We start from the raw sequence: 19,472 nt of genomic DNA on the forward strand, positions 1-19,472 counted from the left end.
ACCCTAAATCCAGCACTGATATTGACCTACCAGTACCTTAAGATCTACTTCGGAGGTTCTGTTGAGATGTCAGCCTGTAATAAAAGTTAGGACAACGAATAGAGAGAACAGGGTTTCTTCAGCAGTGTGCTGCAACCATGTAATTCGGTTCCAAGCGAGGTTGGAGAAGCCCCAACTCTCACTAATTTTAAACAGACCTTGGGGTCTTATTAAGATATATACATTGGGTTGTAGTTAGCTGTTTTACTCAGAATAGACCCACTGAAATCTATGAAGACTAACTTCCTTACGGCTGTTTGTTTCAGTAGGTTTAATCTGAGAAGGAATAGCCCTGGATGTTGTGTTTAATCTCTTCTTCCATTGAATGGCATGCTGGTCTGTGTACCTTATATGGAAATAATATTTTAAATATTCTGTTGGGATTTTGTGAATTTGTATGGCATACTGTTTTAAACTTTGAAACCACCTGTCACCTGGAAGTGCCAGGGTGGTTTACAAAACATTAAACAAAGTACAGTGGTACCTCGGGTTAAGAACTTAATTTGTTCTGGAGGTCTGTTCTTAACCTGAAGCACCACTTTAGCTAAGGGGGCCTCCCACTGCTGCTGCGCCGCCAGAGCACGATTTCTGTTCTTATCCTGAAGCGAAGTTCTTAACCTGAACCGTTATTTCTGGGTTAGTGGAGTCTGTAACCTGAAGCGTATGTAACCTGAGGTACCACTGTAAACTAATAAAACAGAATTAAAAAGGTACAATACGAAAAAATTTATAAAATTCATTTGGCAAGATGTGCAGCAGTAATTCGGAATAATCCTAAAACTTTGGGCAATATGGTCAATGCCACCAGTGGCCTGGATAGAATGGATGTGTGTTAATGATAATTAAATTAAAAATAAAAGGTGGGGAGTCATAAAACGGCACCCACAAGGATTATAGTAAATTTATGCTGAGCTTCAACTGGTGTGGACAGGACAAAGCAGGATGTACACAGAAAAACCCCCACAATGCACCCAAGTAGTATAGCAAGTCAGCTGCAATTCTACTTACAATTGTCTAGAAACAGAGTTGGGCTCTTGCATCCTTCCTCCTCACTATAGGAAGAAAGTTGCTTCTGAAATAGGCTGTTTTATGTTAGTCTTATAGGAACATCTTCCTGATCTGCCAGTCTTTCCCTAGAAAGTATGAGGGTTTGGGTTGCCCTGTCAAGCAGATGTATTTAAATATGATATGGTCTGGATTGTTCAGTTGCTCTTGTTCCAGCAAGTTTGGGCACTGTGGGAATAGAGCATGGGTAGGCAAACTCAGGCCTGTGGGCCGGATCTGGCCCAATCACCTTCTAAATCCGGCCTGCGAACGGTCCGGGAATCAGCATGTATTACATGAGTAGAATGTGTGCTTTTATTTAAAATGCATCTCTGAGTTATTTGTGTGGTATAGGAATTCGTTCACCATCCCCCCTGAAAATATAGTCCGGCCCCCTACAAGGTCTGAGGGACAGTGGACCGGCCCCCTGCTGAAAAAAGGTTGCTAACCCCTGGAATAGAGCATACCAGGCTGAGATTTAGTGGGCAGGACATCGTTCGCTGGTTATCTCTAAAGAGGCCCACTGCAGCAGTTTCGGACAAAGAGTGTTCATTTCTTCAAAACTGCCATCTCCCAGAGAGCAAAGCAAGATTTGTACATGTTGAGCCTAGTTTGTGCTACGTCACTTTAGAGGCCAGGTGCTTTTATTTCAGCGTGATCCTTCCGAGCAATCATGGGGTCAGAAGTAACATGGACAGTGTGTGTCCTTCTGGATGCCTGAGTTGCCACAGAAAACGCAAACTTGCTTGGTCATCTAAGGCCAGCTTTGTTTCTGGATCTGGGGATATTGCTGCAATAGGAGCTGGTGGTCCCCCCTGAAGAAGGGAACAAGTTGTTTTGACAAGATATTGGTGTAATTTGAAGCAAATTTCACTGCTATATCAGGACAGAAATTAAAATAGCTAAGTTATCAAACTGTGGCTCCAGTTTTAGTTAAAGTGGGCTATTATTTATGAAGCACTTATGAAGCACTTCCCGTGAGGCCACCCCAAATCAATTTACAATATAATGAAAACATAGAGAATAGTCGTATATAAAAACTGTTAAAACAAATGAACATATAAAAGCAGTTTTATAAGGCAATTATATGTATAAAACCAGTTTAAAACAACAGCAGTAAATACATAAAATCAGTTCAAATTCAGAGAAACATCAGCTGGGATAAAGACGAAGGTTTGTTGAAAGAGGAACGTATTTTTCAGGAATCAAAAGGCAATAGAAAAGGACCCTGAAAAGGTCCCTGCCCCATGTCTGATATGGAATGCATTTAAGGGCCAAATAATAAATAATTCTATTTCTCCAGTAGCTTTTTAAAAAGAATAATACAAACTTTACCAAAGACAGAGAGAGAGAGAGAGATGGCATGCGCTTTGCAGGGACACTAGAGCTGTGTTGTCCCAGACAAGCACTACTGTGAATTAAAACTTCCTCGCTTTGCTCTTTTGAATATTCTAAAAGTTAAGCTTTCCAGGTTTTAGAAGAGTAAGAATTACAGAACCTACCTAGTTGCTGCTCTGGGGCTGCCACATGATTGGAAGGAAGGACAAGAGCAGTGATTCAGCAGGCAGCCAGTTTTGAGAATGGCACTTCAGTTATTAAATTTATATCTTGCCCTTTCTCTGAAAGGTTCACAAGGACTGTAAATTACAATACTGGGAGTTTGCTGGTGCACATCGTGGGAAGGAATTGTCCATCTAGCCCACTAGTGCCTGCTCTGACTGGCAGCAGCTGTCCTGGAAGAACGTTCCCTTTAGTCTTGAAATTGAAATATTGGACATTATGCATACAAAGTATTTGCTCTGCCACTGAGCTTTAGCTCTTCCCCATGCTCTTAGAAAAAGAAAGATAACACCATTTTAAGACCCATGAATGACTCTAACAAAATACTTAGTAAGGGAAAGAATCCAGATACTAGTACTTTTTTTAAAAAAAACAACGGGTTCATTGCTAAGTACAAAAGTGAAAAATGGCATCTAGGACTTGCCGTTACCATTTGTAGCTGACTTTGGTTAAACCACATTTCAAAAAAAATCCAACTGGCAAACTGCCACAGAAAATCTTTTACATCTCTCCATCCTCTGCCCAGCTTCAGGGATCTATTGCTATATATATATATATATATATATATATATATATATATATATATATATATATGCAGGTATCTAGTCTATATATATTTTAAAAACTCTCTAATCAAATAATCTTACCTACTCTCCAGCTAGACATGGGATAGAAATTCAATAACATTTAAGGCAAATTTATCAACTTAGGATTTTGTGAAACAATATGAGAACCGGAACACTGCCGTTCTTCACTGCCGGAACATTTGCACTTTTCCAAATTTTGTTTGAAAATAAGGTGTACTTTGTGATTTGAAAATATGGCTTTCTTGAGTGAAAATTGTGTAGAAAAATGTGTGTTGGAAGAAATTGACCGGAAAATGCTGACGAATTTTCATGAGAGCTAAAAAAAAAAAAAAAAAAGAACAAATTGTTGCAGTAATGTGGAGAACTCAATTTAAGATTTTAAAAAACGAGAGAACCAAAACTGACAGATCCTTCCTATTGGACAGTCTCCCAGTCAACAGTGGCTATTAACTCTCTTGAATATTCTTCGCAGAATGATTGCACTCCTGGATTTGTCAGTCATATGACTTGGCGCTTGAACCTTGGACTGTGACTAATAAGATACCCAGTGATGTGGCACAGTGATCTCTAAACCTGCTTGGCATTGCTCCATCTCTTCTAGGTGCGGACACTTTTTGTCAGTGGCCTTCCTGTGGACATCAAGCCCAGAGAGCTTTACTTGCTTTTCCGGCCATTCAAGGTAAGTAGCAGCACACGCACCCCAACAAGCAGTTGTGCCCTTAGTCTATTGATATGGCAGCCTTGTGCCCTGTTGGCTATAGAGAAGAATCATAAAGTTGGTTCAAGGTAACCAGGGAGCATGGCTGAGCAGGTATTCAACCCCAAATTCACCACCACCCCTCCAACTCCCAACCCCCAAAAGTCATAGAATTGGAAGGAGCCTCAGAGGTCAGCCAGCCCAACTCTGATGCAGGAAATACTTCTTGAGCTAACCAACTAACCAGCTAACCAACCACCTTCCTGGATGGATGGGCCAATGGTCTGATCCAATGTAGGAACCTCCCTTTGTTAAGTGTGTAGCTGCTATTTAGTAGCTAATGGAATTAATATTTAGGGATGGCAATATGTTGGGATGCAGTTAGAATCAGGGGCGTCGCAAGGGGGGGTGGGGGGCGGGCCGCCCTTAGTTCCAGGGGAGGGGGGTGACACTTTGGTCGGCCCCTCCCACCCCGCCCCGACGGGCGGACCCGAACGGGGGCATGTCGCCTTTTCCCCCTTCCAGCAGCTATTTTTCGGCGGGGGGGGGGCCAGCGAGGAGGGGGTGTCACGCTGGCATGACACCCCCTCCCTGCTGGCCACCACCCCCGCCGAAAAAAAAACCACTGGGAGGGGGAGGAGGAAGCAGAACAGGGCGCATTCAAGCCCTGCTTGGCTTGTTTTTCGCCTTTCCGCCGCTTTTTTTTGGCCGGGGGGGGGTCGGACCCGCAAGGGGGGTTGTCAAACTTGTCACCCCCTCCCCGCTGGCCACCCCCCCGCCAAAAAAAACCGCTGGGGGGGGAGGAAGCAGAATAGGGCGCATTCAAGCCCTGCTCTGCTTCTTTTTCCCCTTTCCGCCGCTTTTTTTCGGCGGGGGGGTCAGACTCGCGAGGGGGGGGTGTCAAACTTGTCACCCCCTCCCGCTGGCCACCCCCCCCCGCTGAAAAAAAAGCCTCGGAAAGGGGGAAATCCCCCCTTTCTGCATCCACGTGCGTCGTGACGTCATGATGATGTCACGACGCACTCGTGCCCCTCCCCCCAGGGGGGTGCCTCTGCGCTGCCGCCGCCCCCAGCAGTGCAGAGGCTAGCTACGCCACTGGTTAGAATGTTCTCGGTTAACTGGCTTTTAGTTGCAGGGTTAGGAAAGGGCTCTGCTTGAACCCCTGAAGGGACTGTTGCCAGTCAGACAATATCGGGCTAGATGTAGCAATGACTTGACTCCGTATAAAGCAGTTTCGTAGGGTGGAAGGGCATAGCTCATCTGTGGTGGGGATGGTGGTGACAGGGCAAAAGTGTTTCTAACATAGTAACTACGTCTTAATGTTAACTCGCTTTTCAGGGCTGCAAAAGTATTTCTGGCACTTTGTTTAAGGGTACTGGCCTGGCCTTGCATCCTTTTCTTTCCCTTTTAAGGAATCCAATATCTAACTTGCTGGCTTCTCTCTCCTCAGGGTTATGAAGGATCGCTGATCAAGCTAACATCAAAACAGGTAATGCCTCCCTCAGTCCTCATTCTGGCAGCTTCCCAGTACTACCCTTAACTGCTTAAACTGTGGGTCAGATGCCCTAATTAGGAAGAAGAAGGGGGGTGCAACCCTAGGATTACAGTAAAGGGATGGGCACACACTCAAATATAGCTGGGCCTAGAGCCCCTGTGTGAAGGCTGTTCAGTTCTAACTGTGCTGCGTGGACTTGCTGACACTTTCTAATGGTCTGCATATTGCATGTTTCGTGTGTGCCCCTGTACATAGTTTCCTTTTCCCTACAAAAGGGCAATGTCTTTCCCAAGACATTGCTTTATTGTAGAGATAAGGAAACTATGGCCAGAGTCTGGGTATTGCTGGACTCCAGGTTCCCATCAGCCCCAGGGATGATGGAGTCCAGCCCAATGATCTGGAGTGTGCCATGGGCTCCCCTTCTTTGCTGCACTAGCTAACAAAAACACTCACATCTGCCAACAGTGCAAAGCACCAAACCTTACCTTAAGGCGTCCTTTGTGCTGCTGAATACCCTGTCGGATGCACCCAAAGCTGCAACAGAAGCTAGCCTGCCTCCAGTGCACTGAACAAGCTGGGCTCTGGCCTAAGCAACAGCAAGTTCTTCACATCTCCCATCCCTTGAAATGGAAGCTTGGTAGGCTGAAAGGCATAGAAGAACTTGCTGGGGCACCAGGTCTCTTGCCAGGCTGCCTGTTTGGAGCTACCAGCTCTGTGAAGGGCACCTGGGAAGGAAAGGAAAGGAAACCACCACCACTAGCTGTACTCAGCAGTGTGGCTAGATCAGTTAGTTCCAAGCACACATCATGCACATGTTGTTCAAACCATGTGTTCTTTTCCCTAGCCGGTTGGCTTTGTTACCTTCGACAGCCGGTCTGGTGCGGAAGCTGCAAAGAATGCATTGAATGTGAGTATTGAGGACCATGCAGTTCAGGTACTTGCATAGCCCAAAAGCCAGAATGACTTGGGCTCAGCATGCAATTCCATCCCATCTCATCTCATGTCTTTCATTGAAAGGAAGTGCTGTAGATCTCCAGCTACTTGGGACTCCTACCAATAACTATTATAGCACATACTTGCAAACTTTGCAAGTTCTCCTTACCACGTGGCGGAGTGATGCTCAAAGCAAGCTAATCTGGAGTTGGGGCACTTCAGGGCATTAGCGAGCTGTGTGGGTTAACTGTGTGTTGCACCAGTTAAGCCCAGATGACATGGATGCCATGTGTTTTCTGCCCTACAAGGCAGGACCGGCCCAAGACATTTTGGCACCTGAGGCAGACCCCCAAATGGTGCCTCCTCCCCTCCACGAGGGAAGAAGGGGTGAGGGAATATCTACATTGGGAACAAGGGGGGGAAGAAGGATCAACATCGGGATCTGCTGTGTCTGTGGATCCTGCCACCTGAGGTGGGCCAGCCCTGCTTCAAGGGAAAACCTAGGAATCTGTGGCATCTGTTGAGATGCATGGAAAGGTCTTCTTTTTCTGGCTCTCACTTGGAAGCTATTTAATGCAGGAATAGTTTGTGCAGTGGGGTGGAGTCGCAGCAATAGCCTCCCAAGAGCAGAGTCTCTTCTGCTTGCCAGGAGGGAGAGGGGACAGGCTTGCATCATCATAGTCCCAACTCCACTGCCACTTTGTCCCAGTGAAGGCTGTTGCCACAAGGCTGTTGCTGTGGCTCTCTCCCCACCCCCAGCAAGCAAGCAGCTGCCGATGAAATGAGCTGGGAGCACAGCTGAAAAGGACCAAACATACACAATCACTCATATGCACCCCAAAGGCCAATTGATGCTCTGTTGTGTGTGCTAATTGCCGGGAGCCTTCAAAAACTCTTGCCGGCAGTCAGAAACAGTAGGCTCTGATCCTGCTACCAATACTGCTACATATGTGGACCCAGCCTGATCCCTGGGAAGGCACACATTTTATGCACCACTCTTCAGCCAAATGGTGTTCCAGCATGGTTTCCAAGAAGATTGACTGCATGGCTTTTATTTTATCCTGTTCTTTCTCTCTTCTGCCACTGCAGGGCATCCGCTTTGACCCGGAGAATCCCCAGACGTTGCGGTTAGAGTTTGCTAAGGCCAACACCAAGATGGCAAAAAACAAGCTGATGGCCACACCGAATCCCACCAACCTCCACCCTGCCCTGGGAGCACACTTCATTGCACGGGACCCTTGTGAGGAATATTGTGGAGCAGGGGGAGGGGTACAGGCCTGCGCTGGGGGGGGGGGTTGGTGCCTTTCCTAACCATGGGTTGCCACATGTTGTGGAACTACCACTCTTGTCGGCCCCAGCCAGCATGGCCCCAGTGCTCTGGGATGATGGGGATCGTAGTCCAACATTATCTGAGTGGTTGGGAGAGGCTGCTTTAGATGACAGCTCAGGCTTCCATTTCCTGCTTTTACTGAGGGTTGCCTCACACATGGTAGCAAATGTCTTCCCCAAGTGAACACTGGTGGGGTCAGCTCGCTGTAGCTCCTTTGGGAAGCAGAACTTTTGTATTAATTGATAATAGCATCTGTATGCAAAAAAGAGGTGTTGAAGGGGCTTAAAACGCAAGGAGATTAAAATCAATGTATGTCTTGGTATGAATGTGGCAGCTATGCCTGTGCATAACGCTTTTGTTTTTACTGTGCGTTTAAACCCGTGTGAAGCAACCCTTAGCAAAACACCAAATCTGCTGCACATGGAGGGTAGAGTATCTGAAAGAATTGGAGCCCACCTTCCCGGTGCAGCTGGGCCCAACTCTCATTAGCCCCACCCAATGTGACCAGTGATGGAAGCTGGAGTGCAGAAGCACCTGGAGGCAAACAGCCTGGGGGGGGGGGCAGCTGCCCTAGATTCATCCCTCGTCTTTGAGTGTGGGGTAGGGGGCAACTGTGAGATGCTTCAGCAGGGCTGCATGGATGGATGGATGGATGGATACATACATACATGCATGGATGCCACTGGGTGGAAGCCCTTTGGTCCTGAGCTAGGGTTATGAGATGTGGTGCACATGTGTGTATTTGCATCTTACCTTGCTGCTCTTTCCACCAGAGGTGCTGCTGCCCCTACACAACCCAGCCTGTTTGGTTTATTTCCCTCTCTCTCCATCCATGTCTTGAGTGACACGCTGTTGCTCCCTCATGTCTAGATGACCTGACTGGAGCAACCCTGATCCCAGCATCTCCAGAGGCATGGGCTCCCTACCCACTCTACACCACGGAGTTAACCCCTGCCATCCCACATGCTGCTTTCACATACCCAGCTGCTGCCGCTGCTGCTGCACTTCATGCTCAGGTGAGTCCATAATGCCACCACCACCACCACCACCCCCTTTTTTTGATGAGCAGGAATCTGTCTCCTTCCCCCTCTAGCTGCAACAGAATAGTCTGTACCTTGATCCTGTCAACTGCAGGGAAATGCAGGACCTGGAGCCTGGTTGGGGTTTGATAAGGTTACTAAATTGTCATTTCCCCTCCGCTGCTCACCCAGGCAATACTGGCTTGCTTGGGGAATCAGCGGAGAGGATCCAGGTACCAGGAGAGCACAATTAGGTGACAGAGGAGCTGTCTCAAAGGAAAAGCTATCCCTTAAAGAATCCTGTACCCTAAGCCCTTCTACTGCTAGTAGTCTACAAGAGTGGCAGATCTGCATTAAAATAGGTGGTCTCAGGGCAGTGGTAGGGAAGGGGAAGAAGACTTGTGTTGGTCTGTTATGTAGAGTTCATGAAAAGGACCTAGCCTAGAATTTGAAAGCATTGAAGTGAGGAAGATGAGATGCAGATAGAAACATTGAAAGGACTGGGAAGTGCTTTGCTGTGTTGCTCTACTGCTGGAGACTGTCCCATTAAGGACTACATGGTGCAGAGAGCCAAAGCCTTCTATCTTTGGCCAAGCTAATGGCTTGCACTTGATTGAATTAGTATAGCCTCCTTTATAAAGGGGAAATAGATGTCAACCTTTTGGCTCTACAGTCTCCCGATGCTCTTGCATTGCCTCCCATAGAATAGAATAGAATAGAATAGAATAGAATAGCATCGCATCCTGAGCTCCATAAGGGATCCCAAAGTCTAGAAGAGTTCTAGAATGCATTGCTTTACACAGGCCAAATCCCCTCCATGTGACTCTTAATGTGCTTGCACCTCCTTGGTGTGCAACTCTTTCTGTGTGTGTGATGCTTCTACACCAAGTGTGTCAAATTTATGGTATCTGATATAATAAATGCATTTGACTACATTGTGTGGCTTGCGCAGGCAGTGTGTTCTAAAGTTGAGTGCCTCCTGCCTGGGAGAGAATACTGTGCCTGTTGCAGGATATCAGCCGGGGACAGTGTTGGATGAGATGCTTCGCTGCTCCTGCAAAAGGGGGAGCTCGGAACAGTGGTGTTTTCCCCCTCACCCCTCCTGTCCACTTGGGTAGATCATTTCCCTGGAATGAACCCAGCAACTTGTCCTTTGAAATGAATGAATGCGTTACTCATAAAGCTTTTATAGAGTTAAACATTACTTCGCCCCTCCTTACTAAACAACTGTCAGCGCAGCATTCCGCCCAATAAGTGAGGCTGGAAGCCTGGTGTGTGAATGTTAAGGATGGGAGAAGTTTGCTGACAGGTGTCGGAAGGAAGCCTAACCAGGAGGTATTTGCTAAGCCCTTCTGCCTATGTGGTTAAAGCAGCCAGATGAGGTGTTTTGTTGCAGTTCCACGTAACACAACAAGGGTGAATAGTCTCCCCAAAGTGGTGCATATTTGGTGGAGACAATAAAGACCCTATCTCTTAAATGCTTGCTCCCATCTCTGGCGGCTTATGGGGCATTTTTCTAACAATTGTATCATCGTCTTCCTTAGTCACAAGTCAAATCCCAGGCAGCCAGGAATCTTATAGTAAATGATGAGATGTTGTTGCAAGACTATGGGCTTATCCGCACTTACCTGTGTCCGAGCACTCTTATTTTTTTCGCCCTGGAGCTTTCCTCACAAAAACCCACTTTTTAGAACTCAATTGGAGCAAATGTCAATTTGGGTTTTCCACAGAGTGCTGTTTGCTCCAGTTGAGCTTTAAAGAGCAGGTTTTGTTTGTTTTTTTTGCAGGGGAAGCTCCAGAGCAAAAAAGCAGGGCACTCAGACATGGAGCTTTAACGCACTGACCATGCCTGGAACAAGTGGAGGAAAGTAAAATGCAGTTAAGCCCCATCTAAACATCAGATTGATCCACTCTCTGCTGCAGCTAAGGACAAACACAGCCAATTGCTGGCTGGGACTGGTGGGAGTTTGAGTTCAGTAACTTCCGGCAGGCCGCAGGTTCTCCACCCTTCCTTAGCTGAATGAACTAACAAATGACAATGCAAGAAATGTTCCTCTGTAGCCCTTCTTGCAGCCCAAGAAGAGAAGAGGCTCCGGGGTTGGCATCTCTAGACGGGCTCTTCCAGTGGTTTGAACAGCGATGACTACGGATTCTGTGTTTGCCCCCGAATGCTGATTCCACACCCCCCCTTCCCCGTCCCACCAAATCTCCTGGCAGGACCTTTCTACAATGCTGCAGGTTGTCATGATTAGTGGCAGCTGCCGACAAAATGCCTCTTGCCCCCTCCCCCCCCAAGGGGCTCCCACAGCAGCCAACTGGTGGTTGAAATGATCCCTCCTTTGATGTCTTCAGTGACCTGCTGCCAGGATGCCTACGCAGGCCAGCCCTGAAGCTCAAGGCTGGCCCTGGAGGTGTGGGACACCATAGTCCTGGCTTGTCCCTGCTAGAGTGGAGTGGCTGTACAACAGCTTCATTCCTAGAAGCCTTTAAGGATGGTTGGTCCCGTCTCTGGAAAAAGGCTGGTAAGGTAACATCATCTCTCTGCCATTTGGGGCACAACGTGGTTTTCCGCAAGCTTCTTTTTCTTTAATTATTTTTCTGCCCCATCTCTTCCTTGGCAACCCAGTGCATGGGCCTCCACGCTATCCACCCACCAAAAGCCCAGGCAGGATGAAATGCCAGGTATTTCTCTAACCCACCTATTGCCAACTTGGCACACATGACATGGCACCACAGCATGGCACCCCTTGTGTTGAAAGTGGCCCCACTGAGCAGGGATGGATTGGTCCTGCCTGTGGGAGGGGAGGAGCCGCAGCGGGTGGCAATCCTGCCACATGGTGCTGTCGAGCGGGGTGGGGGCTCCCTGCCACCTTTTTTCACTCACCACAGTCACGTGGTGGGAGGGGGGGTTGAGATTGTAGTCGTAGCAACAGCACACACGGATTTAATTTCCCCCGCACAGCCAACTGGTGCACACACACACATCAGTCACGCTATGGTCTCTGTCAAGGAAGGGAGGACCCATCCTTGACAGGAGACCAGAATATCCTTCTTCACACTCTTTCCAAATGTAAAAAATCCTGATTTCCTTTAATATAATTTTGTTCTTTTACTCCTTCACTCCAGTCTGATACGGTTGCTGCCTATGTCATGTCATAGAACTTCATAGGAAAGGGGTGAGGAAGATGTTGGAGAGGGTGGAAGTAGGGTTGGACAAATCTGTTAATTGTGTTTTCTCCTGTTTTTCCAGTCTTAAATTTGGGTTCACATTTCCACATCAGTGCGATATTTTTTAAAAAGGGAATTTATCCTAATACATACATTTTTATTGCATAAGGCGCATCTTGAAAACCATTTCCCCTAATAATAATAATAATGCATTTTTGTTCAGATGTTTTCACAGATACATGTATTCTTGTGCACATTTTACCCCATTTTGTACATATTGCTTAGCTGAGGAGCTTAACTTAGGAGAAGTGGAAGTTCTGAAGCATAGCTGAATTTCAGTTCCCATATTGTTTCAAGGAAGCATGAGTTAAGAAAGTTAGGCTTTAATTGCAAGCTGAACTGAATTTTCTCCCTTCCCTAGATGGAAATTATGGCTGCAATGTTTAATAAAACAAAGGGTTGTGCTGATCTGACATGCAGATTTTTTTAAACTTTACAGATTTCATAAGACATTTCCCTTTATTAGGGGATACCTTTATCAGGCATCTTTTTTAAAAGTGTGCTGCTTCACAGTTGCTTACTCATGTGCAAGTGCGATCAATTGAGTAGAGTCATGTGATGGGCCCTCGTGATATGGACTGTTAGCCACAGTCCATATGTATCCTGTATCTTCCCTGTCATTGCATATTGAATAATTGTGTTTTGATGTGTGTGTGTCTCCCCAAGCCAGCTTTGGTCCAAATTGAGAAAAAGAACACCCTAGCTGCCTTTTTGAAGCTGGTAATATGTACACAGCCCATATATAGAAGCAGCTGGCTTACTAAAAACACTCTGGAGAGAACCACCCATTCCGCCAATGCGCTCAGTCTGGTCAACACAGATCTCAAAGCAGCTTCCAGATACACAATTGTCATCTTAGCACAGGCATAGAGCCAGCCTCTTGCCCTTCCATTGGGTTGTATGTGCACCTTGGGCAGCTGTATCTCTCCTGGCAGGATCCTGCAGATCTAGCGACTGAGGGTTTTCTTTCCAGGGTTAAAGAGCACTGCACAGCCCGGCCAAGGAAACTTCCTGTTTCCACTCAGTTGTTCAGAAGGAACAAAACTAATTCCAGATGTGCGGGGGAGATGGATGTAGGAATCTGGGAAATGCTTAAGCTACAACTTGGGAGTGGTGGGAGTTTGTGGAAGGGCAGAAATACAAAACATGACAATCCTGGTGGCTATCAGGTGGGAGAACTAAATGCAACTTTTAACTTGCAGCGAAGGATAATGGTAAGAAGAAATTGAGGTTGGCAGGCATGCTGCAGAGCAAGCCGTACTGACAGACTGTGCAGATGTTGGAGGGAGTAAGAAGTCCAGTCCCCCCAGATGTTAATATTGGCAGCAGATTTTATATATAAATTACAGTGCATCAAGTAGTACCAGCACAAAGGTGTGTTAATCCTCCTGAGCAACTTTTATATTACATCACATCCACATTGTATATTTGAAGCACACTTACATCACTCTTAACTGTTACGTCTTCCCCTGAAGAAACCTGGGAACTGTAGTTGTTGAGGGTAGTAGGCATAGCTGTCAAGTTTCGGATTTGAAAATAAGGGATCAGAAGTCTCACCTATCCCGGGGACAGTCACATATCAGTGGTGGGCGGAGCAAAGAGGAGGGCAGCCATGTGCTCCGCGCGATGGAGCCCCATCGTCGTCTTGTCTGATCCCATAAAAACAGGACAGGAAGCAGCAGCTGCTCAAAGGCAGCCAGGCTCCGCCCGCCAGCTAACCCTATTGGCCGGCTGAGGGGCTTGGCGGCAACGGATAGGGGCTGATGCAGGGGGAGGAATACACCCCCCTGTAAGCACGGGAAACGGCTCCCACTTGCTTTGAGGGCTGAGGCTTTTCTCTCCAAGTAGGCGAGGTCTTCCCACCCAGTCCCTGGCCAGCAGGGGAGGAGCTGCTTCCATTAAAAACGGGAAATTTAAGGGAAATAAAAAATAAGGGAGAGCAGCGGGAAACTGCTTGAAATAAGGGAGAATCCCAGGGAAAACGGGATACTTGACAGCACTGGTAGTAGGAATTGTAGTTCTGTGGAGGGGGGGGAGTCACCTAAGTCTTGACGCCCATAACAGACTTCAGTTCCCACGATTCTTTGGGGGAAGCCATGGCTGTTACAGTGGGTATAATTTAAGAGTACCTTAAATGTATGTTGTGGATATAGCCTAAGTTGCGAAAGGTCTTTAAGAGGAGGCTGCTGGATGCTCTAGCTCTGAATTCCTAGCGTTAAAACGGGGATTGGACCTTCAAGGACTCCCCTCCAACTGCATTATTGGGTGGAGCACATATATTACTAATTATATTCACATTGGTCCTACTATTATGCCTTATGAGGAGGGCAAAGGTCCAGTTGCAACTGCCTTCATGAATCCTCAAAGTTCTGTTCCTCTTGGTCCCTGTGCAGTGAGAAATTCCATTTGCTTTAGCTTGGGGATGGGCAACATTGCGGCCCCTCAGGTGGTCCTAGGCTGCCCCAGCTAGCATGGCCAATGGGCAGGGATGGTGGGAGTTGTAATCCGGCAATGACTGGATGCCCACAGGTCCCCCATCGTTGCTTTTTCAGGTTGTGGTTGTTGGGTTACTTCTGGGCCAAACGCTGCTGTAGCAGTCCAGATGTTACCTCTTCTCCCCTGTTAAGTTGCCCTAGTCCCAAAACTTCTCAGCATTTTGCAGGTGTCAAAATAGGGGCTCGTGTACATTTGATACCTCACTATTCTCACACAAAGGGTCCCTGCGCACAAGCCTCGCACACTACTGCACATTTTCAGGCTCTCTTTCTGCTTGCTTTATTTGTTTATTCTGAAGCAGCCTCCTCTGCACCGAATTCTGGAGTAGGTGTGTCTCGTGTGCAAGGGAAGGCTATCTGCGACAGTTTGGTCATTGTAATAAACATTGTAAGTTTTTTTTTTTTAAAAAAAAACACACACCTTAAAACACCACCACACCTTAATCTGCCAGTGGTTGTACTTGTAAAATAGCTGCAACTTGAAATGTGGTTGGTTACGTTGACTAGGTGGTTGAGTTGTTTGGGAAGCAGGAGAGATTGGAAGGGAAGCAGGTTGTACCTGTTGCACACGTGATCTGTTTTTAAAATCTCAAATAGGAACATGTATTTACCAGGGACTTGGTTCCAGACGAGAAGAACCAGCTCTGATAAATGTGGACAGTTGGAGCACGTGAGTGCTTTGGTTGTGATGGCGAGGAGCAGCCAAGAAGTAAAGGATCACTGCAGAGTTGTAATGTGGGGCAGGAAAGAGGCTCATGAGCTATAGGTAGACTCTTAAGGCAGTCATTGTTGCCACTATGTCATTTTTGTGGCAAAACCTACAGCTCTGCAGGTCATTCATCAAACGTGGCCTCCAAGGCATAAACTTCCTTAGAACTGGGAGTTCAGAAAAGATGTATATCAGTTGCCTTGGAGGGGCAGGGACAGAGAAGGCATTTATGGGACCTTACTAAATGTTATGGGCTTAGCAAGCTTGAGTAGGTCTCCCTGTGTCAATTATTCAAAAAGTTGCAGGGAGCGAAACATGCTGCCAGAAAAGAGTGGCAGTCCTGTTTTCCAGAGGATCTTGAGGAATAATGAGCAACCCAAGAGAAGTAGCCCACGTAGAGTTTTTGGGAGCACTAGTTACCTGCATTGGATGCGCTGATATTTTCCCCTCCTCTATCATGCTCTGTCATTCTCTTCTAGATGCGCTGGTATCCTCCCTCTGAAGCTACCCAGCAAGGATGGAAGTCTCGTCAGTTCTGTTAGTTTTAGTAAGTATCTGGCTTGGATCACTTGGCTCCAAATCTCTCATTAGTGGAGATCGGATAGTTGGACGTCAAGTGTAATGAACAGACGGTGGGCATAACAGTTTTAAATTGGCAGCAGAGGAGCCCCTACTATTAGGCCAAGTGAGTGAGGCTGCTGCTACCTCAGGTGGTAGATGCATGGAAATATGTGGTGCAGGAGACAGGGAGACGTGGAATCAACGAACAAGTCCTTTACATTCTCTTGAGCTGGTGACCGTAATGCAGCCTGGCTAGCCTCCTCCCATTGTCGGACAATTGGGAAAAGCTCCCAACATTGCAAGCAGGCAGAGGCAGCCTGTCAGAGCTACACTCACAAAGCTACACTACAGCCTTAATGTAACTGTGTGGAATTATTGCCCGCACATGGGAATGCCATGGCAGGTCCCACTGCCCCCTTCAGTCATAATGTTCAGAAGCACCTGCCATGTGAACAACGTGATGAATGCTGGCTGATGTCGCAGGTGCTTCTAGATGCTATGGCATGAAGTGGGAGAGGTGGGTATTGTCTTTTTCTTACTGTGTTATTTATTTTGTGTTTATGTTGCAAACCACCCTGTGATCCTTGAATGAAGGGCGGCATATAAATTTAATATATGCCTGAAGGAGCGTCTCCACCCCCATCAATCTGCCCGGACACTGAAGTCCAGTGCCGAGGGCCTTCTGGCAGTTCCCTCACTACGAGAAGCCAAGTTACAGGGAACCAGGCAGAGGGCCTTCTTGGTAGTGGCACCCACCCTGTGGAACGCCCTCCCACCAGATGTCAAAGAAAAAAAAACAACTACTAGACTTTTAGAAGACATCTGAAGGCAGCCCTGTTTAGGGAGGCTTTTAATGTTTAATAGATTATTGTATTTTAATATTCTGTTGGAAGCCGCCCAGAGTGGCTGGGGAAACCCAGCCAGATGGGTGGGGTATAAATAATAATAATAATAATAATAATAATAATAATAATTAATAATAAGCGACAATAGTAATGTTACTCTTTAGGTTAGACTCTTGGGGTCTGGGGTGGAGGATTTTGTCCTGGTTACAGTGTTTGAATTAAGGTTCAACTGCTGGTCTTCTGTAGTTAAAATGCAGGAAGTAGGAGCCTTTTGTCTGCCCAGGTAATCTCCACTAGTGACTGCTGTTTATTCTAACACTCATATACGGCCCATGAGCTTAGGTTACGTCCAACAATTACCGTATTTTAACAAAGTTTTGACTGGTGTTCCCTGTAAGGAGATGCCTCCATTTATAATTCAGTCACTACACCACAGACCTCCGTTTTTTTGGAAGTCTGGTCTCCTCTCTGAGCAAACAAGCAATGATAGGGAGGATGGGGGGGGGGGGTTGGAAGCTCCCCACCTTGCATCATAGTGGGACTTAGATGAAGGGTATTCTTAACCATGCTGTCTCCCTTGCTTTTTTCAAGAGCTGCCTCTTGGTCCACGTTTTCCCCCTTTGTCTCTCCATGGAGTGATGTGCCAGGGATGAAGTTATCTGGATCGCTGGAAACCTTCCTTCCAAGCCCTTCCTGTGGGCACCAGCAAGGTGCTCAAATGCAGTAACTTATCCTTCTTGTGAACGAAGATGTGGGCTTTCCCGTCCAGGACTGTGAACATAAACTGCCCACCCCCCTCACCCAGCTCAGTGGACTCTGCATGGTCTGTGTTCCCTCTTGCCTTCCTGCCTGTCTGTCTTGCCCTCCGCTAACTCATAGCAAACTTCCATTTCTGAGTTTCTCCTCCTGCTACGCTGAGGCCTAGTTGGAGAGACTCGGTTTTGGTGACAGACCTTTTTTCTCTTCTCGTTTTTTCCCCCTGGTTTCCAGCTGGGTTCCTGGCACAAAAACGTGGTCTAGCTGTGTGTACAGTGCAATATCCAGGGCCTTCTTATCCTAAACATTGTTTATGCAGTTCCGCTGGAGGAAGCAAAAGACAATCAGTTTTGCATGTTTTCTGGCATGAATTTAAAACACTTTAACTTGGGTGTGTGCGTGTGTGAGTGTGCAAAGCTTGTTTTTGTTCTAGCATTTGTGTAACCATAGCAACGGGTCTTGGCCTAGCTATTGATCACTGAAGTTTTTCATCTTGCTTCTGTGAAGACTTTGCTTCTGGAAAACACTATCCTAGTTTTTGCCCTCTCTCCCCCCCCCCCCCCAAAAAAATCCCCTTGGCTTTCTTTCTCCTCCAGTTTTCCCTTTCCAATTTCTGCTTTGACTAGAATTTGAAAAAAGAAAAAAAAAGTTTCTTCTCAAAAGTACAATGCACTGGGTTTCTTGTCCATTTGCCCTTCTCCAGTTAAAAGTCAGGGTTGTTTTTGTGTTTGTTTTCAGTCAGACTTCTATATATAGAACAGCTGTAAAATATTTAACCTTTTTTTCCACATCCCTCTGATTGGAGAAAATCCAGTCTTGCCAAATAATCAGCCATCCTTATGGGAATACCGAACAAAGATGTACGAGTATTTTTGTACCATGTGTAATAAGGAAGTATTTATGCATCATAAAAGATTTTGTGGTTTTTGTGCAATTAATTATTATTAAAGAGAAACTGTAATCTGTAAGATAAGTTAAATGTTTAGTTAAAAGCTTGAAGAGAAAAAGACTTTTTTCTGTAACTGATTCAGTCAGGCATAGTAACAAGAAGTTGTGCAATTTTTGTTAACATTTTATTGCTTGGTATTTGGAAGTGCTTTAAGTATTATTGGACCATGGCTGTCTCGCTTGTATTAAGATTCTTGAGAAATAAGTTGCTATATCCTATGAGAATGTGAAACTGGATAATATATGAATTGTACTCAGTGGTGTGTTGACTCTTTAGTGCGGTGGGGGCAGGGGTGGAATGTGGTTATTCACTTATAGAGCTCACAAACCTGTCCTGTTTTGGAAAAGTGGCATGTGGTTACATTTGCGCCACACCTTCCAAGTTCTATACTACCACTTTAGCATCCATAACTTCTCGCAAAGAATGTTGGGAAGTGTAGTTTAAGGGTGCTGAGAGTTGCCAGAAGACTCCTATGCCCCCCTGAGTTAAAATTCCCAAAGTGACAATCAGACCCTCTTCCCAGGGAGCTCTATGAATTGTAACTCTGAAGGGAACAGGGTCTCCTGACAACTCTTGGCACCCTTAACAAACTACATTTCCCAGGATTCTTTGGGAGAAGTCATGACTATTAAATGTATATATGTATGCTGGATGTTGTGCATCTGTCTCCATCGCCCCTCAATCCTCATCCTCACTGTGGTGGTACACCTCTGAGTAGGACAGAAATGCTAGGCCACGGAGGGAAACATACACCAGAGGCAATTTGGACAGGAACGTGTATCGATACCACACCCTACAACATTCCTCAGATGAAAATAGGGACATTCTATTCTGCTTTGGTATCACTGCTTGAGCATTTCTCCTGGTCAAGTACAAAAGTTATTAGAGGAAACACACAAAACAGCAATATGTTAAACACAGAAATCTTTCTGTTCCTATCTCTAGGAACTGAAGCTGTGTACCTCTGAACTACCAGTTGCTGGAAATGCCCTGCTTGTGAGCTTCCTTTTGGCAGAAAAGGGTGCTGGACTAAATAGACATTTGGTCTTGCTGATTTTGGTGGTCTGTGTGGCACCATTTCAGACTCTGCTTGTGTGACTCAATGCCCCTTGTATCAAAGAGCCCTGTCATGTACAAAACTGCTTTGTTATGGGTGGAAAGTCCCTTGTTTTTGATAGGGAGAGAATTTTACATGGGGTAACACCTAGATCCAGGCTTAGCCGCT

General features: G+C 46.3%; 1 protein-coding gene across 3 annotated transcripts in view; it reads left to right on the forward strand.

Moving 5' to 3' along the window:
• RBPMS2 (RNA binding protein, mRNA processing factor 2) overlaps positions 1–18,503 on the forward strand; it is a 45,877-nt gene extending 27,374 nt beyond the window's left edge. Inside the window, exons 2-9 of one of the 3 annotated variants that reach the window (XR_004427725.1) lie at positions 3,832–3,909; positions 5,378–5,416; positions 6,267–6,329; positions 7,445–7,595; positions 8,556–8,701; positions 11,057–11,231; positions 15,616–15,683; positions 17,134–18,503. Coding sequence is in view for 1 of the 3 variants with exons in the window: in XM_033166674.1 (XP_033022565.1) it covers positions 3,832–3,909; positions 5,378–5,416; positions 6,267–6,329; positions 7,445–7,595; positions 8,556–8,701; positions 15,616–15,678 (540 nt within the window). In the remaining 2 variants the exon portion in view is untranslated. The remainder of the gene's footprint in view (positions 1–3,831; positions 3,910–5,377; positions 5,417–6,266; positions 6,330–7,444; positions 7,596–8,555; positions 8,702–11,056; positions 11,232–15,615; positions 15,684–17,133) is intronic. The other 2 variants (XR_004427726.1, XM_033166674.1) reach the window with 2 other exon arrangements.
• Positions 18,504–19,472: the final 969 nt, after the last annotated feature.

Source organism: Lacerta agilis, chromosome 13 (assembly GCF_009819535.1).
Source record: "Lacerta agilis isolate rLacAgi1 chromosome 13, rLacAgi1.pri, whole genome shotgun sequence".
In the NCBI taxonomy this organism is placed as follows: Eukaryota; Metazoa; Chordata; class Lepidosauria; order Squamata; family Lacertidae; genus Lacerta; species Lacerta agilis.